The 15,188-nt window shown below is 43.0% G+C and overlaps 1 protein-coding gene across 1 annotated transcript in view; it reads right to left on the bottom strand.

Annotated features, from left to right (window-relative positions):
• The window catches only part of bcas3 (BCAS3 microtubule associated cell migration factor), a 207,292-nt gene extending 197,852 nt beyond the window's left edge, over nucleotides 1–9,440 (bottom strand). Inside the window, exons 1-6 of the mRNA XM_076137652.1 lie at nucleotides 9,351–9,440; nucleotides 8,111–8,201; nucleotides 7,968–8,022; nucleotides 7,266–7,341; nucleotides 6,965–7,071; nucleotides 895–976 (exon numbers count right to left, since the gene is read on the bottom strand). Coding sequence (XP_075993767.1) covers nucleotides 895–976; nucleotides 6,965–7,071; nucleotides 7,266–7,341; nucleotides 7,968–8,022; nucleotides 8,111–8,181 — 391 coding nt within the window. The 5' untranslated portion in view covers nucleotides 8,182–8,201; nucleotides 9,351–9,440. The remainder of the gene's footprint in view (nucleotides 1–894; nucleotides 977–6,964; nucleotides 7,072–7,265; nucleotides 7,342–7,967; nucleotides 8,023–8,110; nucleotides 8,202–9,350) is intronic.
• Between the last annotated feature and the right edge of the window lie 5,748 nt (nucleotides 9,441–15,188).

Raw genomic sequence — 15,188 nt, 5'->3', positions numbered from 1 at the left:
AACCACTCCATGTTTAATGTCAATGATGTATAATTCTGCTGTAGGAAGCTGTCAAACCAGGGACAGCACTGTCTCATGGTGAGGCTCACTACTGGGGCTTGGTCTAAGAATGTTCACAACAACAGTGTGTGTTACACAGGGGCAACAGCTCCTCAATGTCTCCCCCCTTCTTTATATCTACTGTGGAATTCAAACCAGGACACTCAGGTGTGTTTGACTGAGAGGGTTCTTATCTGTGGAGAGTTACTTTAGTTCCTCTTTTCAATACTTTCAATAAACATGAATAAAGCAGCCTCATGTAGAACTTCTATATGCGTGCCACTTACAAACACGCATTCTATAGAATGGAGGGGACCCAGCTGGCAGAGATGAACCATTGACCTCTGAGTCCTGGCACCGCTGACTTTACACAGGCCAGCACTAATCTGAGACCGACTTCAACATACAGCTAGGGCAGCAGTCTCTAATTTTAATGTTATAGCACCACAACCCAAAAATGCACAAGTCATGCCACACAAAATGTCATTCTGAGTGATGTCTGAATGCTGAAGTCATGTTACACTGATGACAAGGTTTCCAGGACAGAGCGTTTTAAAACGACAATGCTAAGAAACACAACAACAGTTTGGTTGTCCAGGGTGGAGACCGGTCATGTTGTCATGTTGTCCTCCTGGGGCTGCACAGGGAGACACAACAGCCTCACAAACAGTGTGTGAAGCAGTGACACCTTCAGATGGTTTAGACGTTTGGCTCTAAGCTCCATGTCCTAGTAGTAACATGCATCATCTTCAAACTGGCAACCTATCTAACCCCTGTTTGAGCTAATATCATACTAATGAGCTCTTCTGTGTTGATTGATCCATCTCCAGTCAGTATGTAAGCTCTGGTACTCACTGATCTGAGGGGCTGGCAGAATCCGAGCAGCTCTCACCGGACCGTGCCGTACGGAGAACAGCTCCTGGGCCTCCCCTGCCAACTAGAGGGACACACAGGCATTACATTAGTGTGTAGAAAGATAATGACACACGGTCCATTACACAACTCCAACAGCCAGGAAATCACAGAAATAAGCATAAAGATACAGCACTGGGCGTTAAAGTGGCATTCTCTACACATATACAGTCTATAGATGCAGTATATATGGGTTTAATATACAGGAAATGTGGGTAAATGCTGTACAAACACACACCTGACTGATGAATGTATTATTTTAGGACCTTTTGATAGGTCTCACATTTAGTAAAAAGGTTTCAGTACAGAAAATACAGTGAGAAAGCTCGACATTATATTAACTTTATTGAAAATGTGTGTGTAAGGCAGTTGTGTATAAGTCCGATGTGTGCTTCAGCTTGTTCACACAGTCGGCTCCATGTTCTGTGAGGCGCCACCTTGACTCAGCAGCTATCAGAGGAGCTGTAGTCGTCAACATGATTATACTTTTAAATCAATTGTGTACATAAAGTCAGGATGGAGCGATGTAAGGTTGCCAGAGAGGTTTGGAGGTTTAAGGAGGCACAGCTCTGTCAGACAAAGCAGAGGGGGGAAAGGACAAAGAATGATTTGTTCACACTCTAAGAAAAATAATCTATTCCAACTGTGTGGAAGAGCAACAGGGGACAGGGAGGGAGGACAGGGGGACAAGAGGGGAGGGTTGGTGGTTGAAGTCCCAGCCAAACCACAAAGTAAAATCTACCGAGCACAGAATAAAGGAGCCGGTGGCATCGCAATGCAAACGAGCCGCCTACACTTACTGCGGTGGAGTCAACGAGGACGGGGCCGGGAGAGGAGAGGAGAGAGGAGGAGAGGAGAGGGGAGGAGAGGGGAGCAGCCTGACAGACCGCAGCAGTTTGGAGGAGATATCAAATCAAAGGGAACCGATTTCAACACTAATGTTCACAGCACGTAAACAAAAGGCCGCTGTGTTGGCTTCATTGTGTGATTCTGGATGTCATGTAGCTGCCATCTTGACTTTAGGTACGCATCTGACCACCCAGTGAACCTTCTGCTGTCATGGTTACACGACAAGGATTACAGGAAAGTTACACATGTGATCATAAGTTAGTCTAAAAAAAATACTAATAAGAATTCAGAATTTCCACATTCACTCAAAATTAGATTCCTGATAAAAATTATTACAATTACATCTTTATATGATTTTTTTCAGCATCATATCAGCACCATAATCAGATTGAAACAGGACTAAATGGATACTGGTGTCCTCTGAGGAACAGACTTAGATTATAAAGCATAAATCAATTGAATGAAGAACCTAAACGATGTATCGCCTTACAGAGAGCAGAACTGATCTCATCTCAGCTCCTTTACTTTGTCTGCCCTACTTCCTTAAACACAAGTAACATATATTCAGCATACAACACAATCCTATTAATTATGTCCCTGTGTACGTCTGTAGACTCTGATTCTCTTACAACTTCACTGTGCAGTCTGGCTACAAACACAGCAGGTTGATGTGTGATTGTTGGCAAATGACTTGTAAATCTGATGGAAAAACCTCCATAAGTCAACGGTCACACACACACACACACACACACACACACACACACACACACACACACACACACACACACACACACACACACACACACACACACACACACACACACACACACACACACACACACACACACACACACACACACACACACACACACACACACACGCTTCATGCATTACAGGCTGGCACGTTACGGAGGATTTTCCCGTTTTTGGTTTTATGACAACAGCCGTCTAAAGCACTTTAATGGATCTGTGTGTGTGTGTGTGTGTGTGTGTGTGTGTGTGTGTGTGTGTGTGTGTGCCCGGTGTGACGCCTGTGTATTAGGTCAATGGCCTGTATGTTTGCAGTCTATAATGGCACATTGTTTTAAGTGCAGAATGCCCCACTTTTGTAATTGTTTCATGCGTTAAATTACAGTGAAACCTGCATTATCACTTTACTGGTGCCTTAATCTTTGTGTTTTAAGTCTTTAAACCCATCTGAGGGGATGATCGCTCTTTTGTGCAATTAATAGCCTTTTCAAAGTGGCGGATTTAGAGCTGTGTTTTTATTAAAAGTGCTCAGGGCCCCGGTGGTGGCAGATTACCGGTGCAGACACGAGCGCTGATAGCAGGAATGAGAGGAGGGTGAAGGCAGGGCAGGATTCCTACACAGGGAAATGGATCTGCCAGGGGAGAATAATGGAATTTGTTGGATTAAAATGAGAAAGGGGCGGGCCAGAGGTTAATGCGTGAGGGGTTATTGTGCATTACCCGCCGCTCATCCTCGCTTTACATGGCTCTGTGTGACATCAACAACATTCCCACCATTACATTAGCGGCCCTGACGTATTCAATATGCCAAATTGCTTTTCGATGCCGCTTTCCCCAGTAATTCATAATATTCATTTCATTTGTGGGCCGGATGTTTTCCTGGAACCGTAGTGTCTGCTCCTCTGCTTTCATCTGTAGGATGTAATGCCATAAAGCTGCGAACTGATATCTGGGCCACGTTCACAAGACAGGGCTGGATGTTTGGAGGGAGGAAGCATCAGGGATCTGCTCCTCTTCATTGTTCACACCACATAAGGGCTTCAGTTAAGAATCCCTCTACAGATGTTACAGAGGTGTGCCACATATACAATATTTACTGCATCAGTACTTCATTCAGAGTCACGCAGGATGAAGACACACAGTCACAGCTGTGAAGAGAGTTCTGTTCTGCACTCCCATCTTTCCTCCTAAAGCAGGGCTGAGATAGGCTGAGGGTGGAGGAGCCAGCTCGTCCCGTACATGCAACAACATGAACATGTGCCGTCATTGCTGCATACAAGCTGCTGGACTGGAGTGGGAATCCTAAAGTTGGAACGGGTCTGCAGATTTAAATGATTCTATGTTTCTATGAGTTAACCAGTCATCATGTTGGGACACGTGGATCCATAAAGTATGGCGGTGGATGGATTCAGGGATTAACGTGTTTTGTTTTGGACAAACTGTGAGTCAGTGCAGAGCTTTTCTAAGTGTGTCTGGGGTGTAGAAAGTCTGGAGTCTAGAAATCCAGGATGAGTGTATTTGGCCCAGCTCCAGGCCTCAAGCAGGTCAAAGTGTTCTGTCCATAGCCGAGCTCCTCCATCACCTCCAGACCCACGCTCAGCTGTTTATCAGTGAAGTGGAGCAGGCGGGCGTCTGCACGTACACACACGCAGATAAACTCCATTATTGGGACCTCTCCTTGCAGCGGCTTCTAGAATACCGTCGCTGTTGCCACTTGGCCCAGACACCTTCCTTCAAAGGCGGGTCGTTTCATCGCAACACATATTCAGACAAACAATTAGTCTGCGACAGCCTGCCCCTTATCAGGCTGCAGCGGACGACACCTGTCCGGGCCGAGGCGACGCTAATCTACATTGCCGAAACACCTCTGTCAACATCCATTCAAGCAGTCAGAGTCCTCATGTGACAAGTGTGTGAATGCATGTGTGTACACGTGTAGGCTCCCACTCTGCCGGGCCATTACACAGGGTGTTGGCTTAGCAACTGTCACAAACACTTCACGGCCACTCAACAGCTAGAGAGCCAGCCACCTTTAATGCTTACTTTAAAACCCTGCAGAAAACACACTCCCAGAAACATCCCGTAAACGTTCTACACTTAGAGAAAAACAGAGAGAGAGGAGAGAGGAGAGTGTGTGTGATAACAGGGCCAAGCACGTCTGGGTGAATCTGAAACGGTGTCAAGTTCAGCTGGAACAGAAAAGCAGCGCTGCTCCATAACACCTTCATCTTTACTGGGTGTCTAATGTGCTTCAAATAACTGTAATCCACTTCTGCACCATAATAACTGCCGTAGAAAAGCTGCTAACATCATCAGATTTGGTTATTGCCACATCCCAGTGTTCCTAGAGGAGCTGGTGTCCTTCCACCCGGGCCTGTGGATGTTTACAGAGCCACTGATTAAGGTCTTTGGTGTGTTTAGGTCTGGTAGGATGTATGTGCGGCGTGTTTCACTGACTGGCTCTACATGAAAGGTGATACTGCGTGAGTGAAGCCTTCACAACATTGTGGCTCATTTGTTAAGCCGCCCAGCAGACAAAATGATTTATGTAATGATTTTCCAAGACTGTCTTTACCAAAAAGCACATTTTCCTAAATTAAAAGACTTTTCTGTGTTCAGGACGGTTCAGAGGAGAAAGTGTATTATAAACTTCATCCATCCCTCCATCGTCTGTACTGTACTGATCCTGTCCCAGAGTCAGACACAGAGACACACAACTCACCTACACTCCTATTAACACCTGAGGTTAAGGTAGAGTTCACTATTCACCTAAGCTGCATGTGTTTGGAGGTGGGAGGAAACCAGAGCACCCATATGAAAAAACACACACACACACACACACACACACACACACAAGCAAACTCACAGCACAAGAACAAGAGCCTGGACCAGCCAGGAATCCAACCAAGGACCTTCTCACTGTGAGGCATGCCAGCCACCAAGGTCGCCACTATAAAACTCAACACTACAAAAATAGTGTCATAGTAATTCAACACCCTCGCTTGCTTCATGCTGCAATTACACAATCAGTTATCAAACACACAAACACACACACACACGTTTTCAATTTAATCTTGTGTTGTAAATATCTTTCCTGTATCTATCCAACTAATAATTTCCCATCCATTACCTCACATAATAACAATAATTACAATAATAAAATTCATAACAGTGTCCATCTTGTGGTCACCTTTGAGATTACACTGTTGGACCGACAGTTTGAATACATTACTAACTGCATTATGCTGTATTATGCCAGAGAAGTGTTTACATCACATTACATGAAGTCATTTAGCAGACACTTCTATCCAAAGCAACGTACATATGAGGTTTAGATTGCAACACAAGTAAGAATCTAGTCCAGAGAGAACAACAACAGTGCCATGAACCGTTTCTTGGAGACAGAGATAGAGTTTAGTGACTCATGCCTCCACCTCTGGACCACAGTGGAGACGTGTCTGGATGCAGATTTAGGGCCTGGCTGTGGTGACGGCACCAGACGCTAAACGTTGGCTGAGCGGAGCGAGCGAGAGGGAGCGTGAACCTGAACTGGAGCGCTTAAGTGGTTAAGTGGGTGCCATATTGGACGCTGCTTTGAAGGCCAACATCAAGGACTCGTGCTCGATGCTGGCAGAAGCTGGGAGCCAATGGAGGGAGATGAAGAGCGGCCTGACGTGTGACAGACCAGAACAGACAAGATGCTGCATTCTGGATCATATGTACTTTTCAAAGATTATAAATCCCAATCCATCCATTTCAATTTCTAAATCTGATGCTAAATTTAATTTGGAATTCTGATAAGAAATCCAACAGGGCCTTAACTCTCATACAGAACAAGAGGCGTTAGTGCAACACTGTTGAGCAACTAATGAACATAATGTGGTCAACATCGACACCTAGTGGACACTAAGGTGTATTGCAACATGTTAAATTGACAACAGACACCACACATTGTAAACTATGTACAGTACAGTATCTATGAGTCTATGTATGTTATCTGGGGTTCATGTGGAACATAATGAGGCAAAGGAAGAGTGAACAGTGTGTAAACATCAAGTGTGTCCATCAGTTTGTTTGGTCTGTATGGTCTCATACCATAATAAACCCTGTAAAGTTACTTATGTATGAAACAATTTTGTCTCCAACCAATCATATCACAAGACAACACATCTGCAGAAGTGACATTTAGTGAGCAACAACATTTCCTGCTATCATAAAGCACAAAGGGAACATTTCTCTAACCTTTATCAGATGCTTTTCATCACCCAAACAAGTTTAATATCTGCATATTAGCCAGTTATGTAAACATATATATGTAAACAGTTCTTCAGATACAACAGTAACATGAGAAAGTGCACAGGAGTTTGAGCTGAGATCAGAATAATCCTTAACAGATATTTGCTGCTTCACTTACAGAAACACTCCAGATCTGCATTCCATCTCCATATCCAATCATAATGCAGAGGGGGGGATCGATGGTGCCGCTGTGCATCTCCAGAAACTCAGGATTCCGGGACGTATCTGTCCAAGAAGAGAGGAGAGACGTGAAGTTTAGTTACATGTCTGACCAAACAGTCAAAGGACTGGAAAAACAGAGTAGCATGACTTTGCTTTTATAGATATAACATCACACACACAGTGTCTCTTTACAGGCCCACAACTACAGGAACATCCCGACCCGGCCCAGAGCTTTGAGTTGACAGCTACAGTCTTACCGTTGACGTCAGCTTTCTCATATCGGACCCAAAGGATTTTCTCTTTCTCGTCAGTGGGAGGAGCTCCAGTATACGCCTGGAAGGAAGTTCAAATAACATGGAGAAGGCAATTAAACACATGGTTACCTAGGTGACGGTGGTTTCATTTAAAAAGCACAAAGCCTTCAGAAGATGACAGGTCAGACCTCTGACACACACAGGCTGCATGTACAGGAGGCTGGCACTGTCTTTACTTCACACCAGGGGCTGAGATGAAGCTCCTTACAGGCCTTCACTCTATCATAAAGCTCCTCTATACATGGGGATGTACTTTAATACAGTCTGAACTGATCTACAGCTGACAGCTACTGACTGTTCAACACATCAATGTTAGAGGTGAAGGAATACAGAAGATTACAAAGTAAATAATACTACACTTAATAATATTACTAAATAATATGGTTGTCAACTTCAAAACCATTAATAATAATAAGTAATATGTAGTCCAACACACAAAAACGGGCGAAAAGGGAACAGAGAGCAAATTCAGCCAGTTATGATGACATCATGTTAGTTTAAATGACATCACTGCTGTTGGTCTGAGGCAAAACTACTGAACTTCCTGAACTCTGGATGTGCGTGTGTGTGTGTGTGTGTGTGTGTGTGTGTGTGTGTGTGTGTAGCAGCTTTTATAGTGAGGTGGAGTGAGAGAGAGGAAGTTACCTGAGGAACCACATCCTGTAGGAACGTGACCACACTCTCCATGTAGGACTGCTCCCTATGACAGCAGAGCAAACACAAACACAGGTCACACACAGATCAGCAGCAGAGTCTCCAGCAGATAGAATCACATTAACTGTTCTTACGTTGCAGCTTGAGCTCGGACCAGAACCCCTCCAGCACAGCGGCTTGGTCTGCGTGGAGAGTCGGAGGCCATTTTGTCTCCTGCTTCTTATCCTGAGTGGGTAAAGAGTGTTTACATGAGACTGGAGCACATGATGATGAAGATACTTACAACTGTAACATGTACAACTCATCTACCTGACCAACTCAACTCCAGAGGAAACCCTTCCCCCACAAACAAACCATTATTACATGAGACATCTAGTTTGAACTGAAACACAGATCAATAACTTCCTGTGCTGATATTTGAATCCTGTTCTGTGGTGCAGGCAGCTGACTGAGACGCCACAACAACAATTAGGTCAAATGTGACATCTAGGTTACTGATGAATCATCTCTACATTTCTCTGTTCCCTGAATCCTCCTGACCGCACAAGCAGTTACACACAGACACTACACAATAAATAACACTGTCTGTGACCCTACACATCATACTGAGACACGTTACACTGACATGAAGCAGGTAAACCACAGCACCACAGTGAAGACAAAGATCTGGATTTACTTTTTGATCTATAACCTAACTTTCAGATCAAATAAAAGCTTATGTTTCCTTTGTTTTCATTCAGTTTCAATACAATACAACTTATCTCTCCTCCCTACAGGAGGTCTGGGCTCAAACAGAGATATGGAGTCTGAGTATGGAGTCTCATCCCCTCCTATGGTTCCGTCTGACACAGAGCAGAGCCCAGAACAGAACCAGAACCTGCTGGTCCATCTAATGAGGGAACCACAGCCCCCCAACATGGACCCTGATAAGGAGCGATGGATGAATGAGCAGGTCCATGTAGTGACACGTGGACGGATGAGGGATAAACATGAGATGACAAATATGAAGATAAAGTCTAATCTGCAGCCCCGTACACATCTACAGAATGCTAACACAGAGTAGCAGTCTGACACAAACATGGCTTAGCTTCTTCACTCCAGGCTGCAAATCTTTATCTAAACCTCCAGTAAACACGTATTTAAGTCGTATTGAGCCCAGGCTGTGGGAGCACTTATATAGTGAAGGTTTGACGGCTGTCAAGTCAAAACAATAAACAGCTGCTGGCTAAAGCTAAAGTTATTGTAGCTCAGTGAAGCTAACTCGCTAGCTTGAATTAGCAAACAAAGCTCCAGTGTGATGCTAACACGGCGTGTTTGAAACCATGACGCAGTGTTTACACGCGGGACATTTAGCTGAAGAGAGGAGATACGTACCGATATCACGACGAACCCACAGACCCGCAAAGGCTCCACGAAAACACAAAAACACACAAACACACCGGAACTGAGTTCAGCAGCGGACAACCAATCAGAGCACGAGTGAGTTTGCAGCCAGCCAATCAAAAGAAAGGAACGGCCACCACGCGGACACAGAGTTTAATAACAGACACACATACACATGCACACACTCCATCATTTATGTCTCAGTCCTTTTGTCCCACGGTTCCAGGGTCTTCCTTGACCTTTGACCTCTTCTCTACCCATATGTTTCTCCATAGCCTCATCATCACAGAGTGTGTGTGTGTTTGTTTTTGTGTCCTCTAACTTGTCTGCTAAGTTATTAACCTTTGAACCTTGAGAATCTGGTCCAGGTCTCTCCCCGACCCGTCCCCAGGTCTTTGTCTCTGTGGGTCCCTGCTGGGTCTGCAGGCCTTCTGGACCTCATGATGGAGACTGAATCCTGCTGCTCTGTTCCTTCTCCACTCAGTTTGAAGAAGAATGAATTCAGCGGCACTGTGGTTCTCAACCTGCATCCAAATACTTTTCTTTAGTGATCCGCTGGTTCTGGAGGCATCACAGCCTCATGAGTCAGCACTTTGACCAACCAGTGGTCCTTCCAGTCCCTTAGTGGACATCTGAGTCCACATGGTTTTCCTTCAGCCCCCCTCTGTGCTGTTCTCTCTTCTCGTTCTGGACTCGTCGTCACTTAACAATACACACATTAGTTTGTCTCCAATTTGTTACTAAGTTATTTCAATGTACTGCTTGATTGTACTTCTTACAGTAGCAGGAGTTTACATTTATTTCCATAAAATGATTTAATTGATGTTTAATCTTAGTGTAGTTTATTATGATTTAAATTAGTTTCATCTGATTTACTTTATTAAAGTAAAACCATTAACTTTAACTCCATTAACTCAATTATTCCAGCTTTAATGAATATAATTGGATTTTAAATGAAGTCTGTACTTTAATGTGATGTCATATATTTGTGTTTAGCTCATTTGGATTCATTTTACATCATTTAGCCTGATGGTACTTACTTCCTTGTCACTCTCTAAAATCATGCAGGTAGAATCTTAGAGTACAAACCTGCTCTCTCACACACACACACACACACACACACACACACATACACGCACACACACGGAGAGGAAAACCCATTCAACACGAGGCGTTGTGATGTAATTACTTTTCATTTGATGTGAAAAATTATTCAAAGTCAATGAGATGGAAAGTGTTCTGCAGTCTATCACAGGAACTGGCATTGTTTACTTCCCTCCAGCACATCATTTGCTCTATCTCACAGTCACAATTATTCTCTCTGTCTTACTGTCATACACAGAGCACTACAGTGTATCACATGCCTCATTTAACTCCACACGCATGCGTGGACGCCAGCCCTGATGTTTATGTACAGCACAGTGTTTTTATCTCTTTCTTTTCATTTCTATGTCACTCTGTGCTTGGGTGCTTCTCATCCCTTTGTTGATCTATGGTCATAAACATTATCTATGCAGTCTTACATTTATGGCACAGACCGGGTTGAGCTACAAAATTAGGAAACTACATGACGACAAACAAGAAAAGACAGAAGTTGAGTGATAAAATAAGAGCTCTGATCCAAACACAGTCAGGTGAGGAAGGCCGGGATAAAGCTTTGAGTTCTAAACCTACAGGACCCTCTTCTGTGTGCGTGTTCTCTACCCCCATATACCTGGATCTCATGCAGGATTAGTGAATTGGACAAATTAAACTGCCTCTAGGTGTGATCGAAGAATGAATGAACATGTCTGTGATAGATTGGGGACCTGTATTTGTATTCTGCATCAAATAAGCCCCAGTATGAGTTTGGCCTGATGTAGGATGAGGAGGTATGGAGGAGTGGATCAGTGCCCAACACATCAATGGAAATGACGATGAGCACAAATGGCTGCTCAGCTAGGAACAGGATGTGTGTGTACTGAAGGTTCTGTGGTGACATAAGCAGCCTCATTAATACATAAAAGAATGAATCAATACACTCGCACAAGTGGATTTTCATCAATGAACAGAGTTGTTTGAGCGGTACATCACTTAAATATGAGACGTTGTCCTCCTCCACAGGCGTAATTCACGTTTACAGTAACGGCTGATGCTGCAGTGTCTACCCGAGGCCACTAGATGGCAGTATGACACTAGAGGTGCAGCTTCCACTGAATCCGCTTTCTTTGTTCTCCTGCCAATTCTTCTTTTCTGCAGCCTTTATTCCAACATCTATGGGAGGAGAGAAAGGCAAAGAAAAATGTACCCCCAGGTTAAAATAAATAGCCTTTTACAGTTCAAATTTAATTGACTATTTTGTACAAAAATCGAGGTAATTCTGTCTTAACTGCAATAGACAAGAATAGCTTTTCCATGGCAATTAGTTAGCATGCAAACACAGAAAAGAGGTTTAATCTGCTTCTATCACAGAGGAGCCAGGGAGGAAGTTTGTTCACACTCAGCCAGGAACATGTTTCATGCATTGTTATTATATTGTTGGAGAAAAATAGATATAAATTGTGAATGATGTTAAAGGAAAAATATGCAGATTTCAGTTATAATAAAGAACAATTAATAATATTGTACAATGACATCATCACTTTAAAACCAAGAAGGAAGCTCAATTTCATTCAAGATTTTTTTTGATCATACAGATACATTAACTGAATTGATCTTGTATATTTTTATATATATTTAAATCATTCACTATTTGTCTTTTATCTGTAACTGTGCATTTGACCTCAGTGTTTCAATCAGGTTGAACTGTACCAACCAGGCGAGAGAGGCTGTATAAAGACTGATTGATTGGTTGACTGACAACAAGAGGTGAGAAGATCAGAATTGAGAAGAGGCAATGTAAATAAAAAGACTCTGATGAGGCGGCACAGAGAGAATAGATCCTATGTTTTTTTTATATACGTCTTTCTATTTCCAGTAGAAGAAAAAAAAAATTGGAGCAATTTCCACATTTTTTGCTTGAGTTGAGGTCAGTGTTCAGAGGTGGTCCTTAAGCTCTATGGTCTAACTTCTTAATCATCTTTCTCTCCTGCTGGCTAGTGTGTGTGTGTGTGTGTGTGTGTGTGTGTGTGTGTGTGTGCCTGCCTGTCCCTCAGTATCTGCCTGTGAAAAAGAGAGTATGTCCGTTGGAGGTGTTGCTGTTCTCGCCTGTCCTGCTACCTCCAGCTGCGTGTCTACCGCCCCCCGCAGGCCGGCTGAGGTTACCCCACGCGGACCTGTTTAATTGTCTGCCTGTCCCAGGCCCCACCGGTGAATGTGCATGCGTCCCCGCAGCGCCGGAGGAAGACAAGGGCGACAACACACACACACACACACACACACACACACACACACACACACACACACACACACACACACACACACACACACACACACACACACACACATTAAAACTTGAATAAAAGCACACACTTTCTCTTTGAAACACTGTCAGGTACATAGTGTAAGAGTGTGTCCTATTAAAATGTGCTCAGATGAAGTGGCCCCTCACAAGTCCTCCTGTTGTTTTGACTGTGCTGAAACCTGCATGAGTGCATATACATGTGCACACACACACATACACACACAGGTACACACACACACACACACACACACACACACACACACACACAAATACATTTCCATTTACTCCCAACATTACAGTTTTTCCTAAATTGAAATTTGACTCAAATTATATTTAAAAGTATGAATTCCCCCCTAAAGCTGTCGGGTTTTGTTTGTTATGCAGTGTGACAGCTGGACCGAATGCTTGGTTGATGAGTTATCTGTGGCAGATTTGTAGCAAAAATCTCCAATGATGACTGGAAGCTGCAGGATGACCTTTTGTTTACTGTCTTATCCAGAGTGACAAGAGGGGATCTGTATCATTCATAGTTACAGCTGTGCGTCTATGTGTTTAGCTGGGAGCTGAGGGAAGCTGAGCGAAGCTGGGAGTCTATTTCTATCAAAAGGGAAATGTTACTCACTCCAAAACATCTGAGCTCTGAAAACATAAAACTGCGGTTTAAGGATTTAGTATCTTACAGGTTTGACACAGGTAACTGGACGTAAGTAAAGTCCAGTTCATTTCTCTGTTTAGCAGATGAGCACTTGTTGAGCTTGGATTATTATGGGATTGTCTTGATTTGGTCATTATGATAAACTATGGATAAAGGTTTATTCATCACATTCATTCATGAAAATCAAAGATAGCCAAAGATGCATTCACAGACCCTAACTATATTCAGTCTACATATGTATACATGAACTCCAGGGTCCTGGAGCGTATCCTGTGCCGCCTGTGACCTTCTCCTGACCTGCAGGTTCTTGAGTGTGCTCATTACAGGATGACTCACACAGACCTGTGATAACACCGCTCCCACTGAATGGACCTGAGCTCATTTACCCGTCACTCTGAAATGACTTATATGTCACATAGGAACCATCTGATCCAATTTGTACTCAAATCAAAAGAAACCATATGCAGAAGAATCCAGAATCTAGATGAATCTATTGAACCACAGGAGAATCAGATCATGGTCACCACACATTTGGTCACAAGTTGGTAGATCAACAGCGCCACCAGTGGTGACTCAGCCCTCTGGACAATGATCAGCCTGGGAGGAGGTTGTAAAGCAATAAGCAGTAAGTAACAGAGTAACATACATGTTTCATCCATTCTAAGTATGATTCATGTCATAAGTAAATAGAACAAAGGCCATTGAAGCAGACATGAAGATGATGGTGTAGAGTCAGACTACATGCTCTAACAAGATGGAGGAGCTTTGTGGTGTTGTTGATATACTGGACATTGGTCAACCAGAAAATAGCAAGCAAAGCACTTGTGCACACACAGACACACACACACACTGATGCTCCATTTTCAATATCTTTGTTGATTTTTAACTTCCTGGACAATTCTGACCAATCATAAAACAGTTTGTTCACTGTATTAGCTTAGCATCGCTCTGGATGAAGGACATGTGACCTTTCAGCAGCCTTGTTGTGTCCTGTGATCCAGTTTTGGAACAAATATAGATTGTGTTGCTTACAGATTTATTTTTGTCCATGATTTTAAGCAGCATTAATTATTGCATACATGGACACAGTGTGTTGTTCAAAGCATGACAGGAGCTACCGTGGGTTTGCTCACACACAGACCGACCATCTTACTGTAAATATAGACGAGTTATGACATTGATTGAAAGTAGCTCCAGGCAGTAATGGAGTGTATGCGTCCACCTGAAGCCTCAGTGAGGACGACAGCTGTTAATGGCTGTGGAAATATCCCTGTCATTACTTTATCTGATTACTATAAAGCGTCTGATCACTGTAGTTTAATCATTGTACACTATTGTATTGCTATTATTATTGACACAACAATTCATTTAACTACTTGAATCACAATGCAAATATGAATGATGCCAGCAAGCTTCTGCAAAATGGACTTATTACAACATTAGTTTTTGCATTTAATTACAATTAAATGCGATCCACGACTGCCCAACACTGCAGCTAAATACATTAGGTTACATTTAAACGTTCACCAGAGAATTCACATTGCTGATATTATATCAATAATCAATAATATCAAAGCAAATGATGTGATTTCCAAATATATAAGTAGTAGTAATAGTAATAGTAATATAAAAACAGACTTTCATCATATAATGAACGCCTCAAATTTTGGCAACAGTGGGAATCGAACCGCCAACCCTGGGACCAACGCCTCTCTCATATCAATGTAAACAAAAATAGAAGAGTAAGGTATTTAAATTATTATTGACAGCAAATCATGAGAGTGAATCCAGC

Source organism: Genypterus blacodes, unplaced genomic scaffold (assembly GCF_046128005.1).
Source record: "Genypterus blacodes isolate CSIRO-AG114 ecotype Tasmania unplaced genomic scaffold, CSIRO-AGI_Gbla_v1 ptg000330l_1, whole genome shotgun sequence".
Lineage (NCBI taxonomy): Eukaryota > Metazoa > Chordata > Actinopteri > Ophidiiformes > Ophidiidae > Genypterus > Genypterus blacodes.
This window is presented reverse-complemented; position numbering and strand designations above follow the sequence as displayed.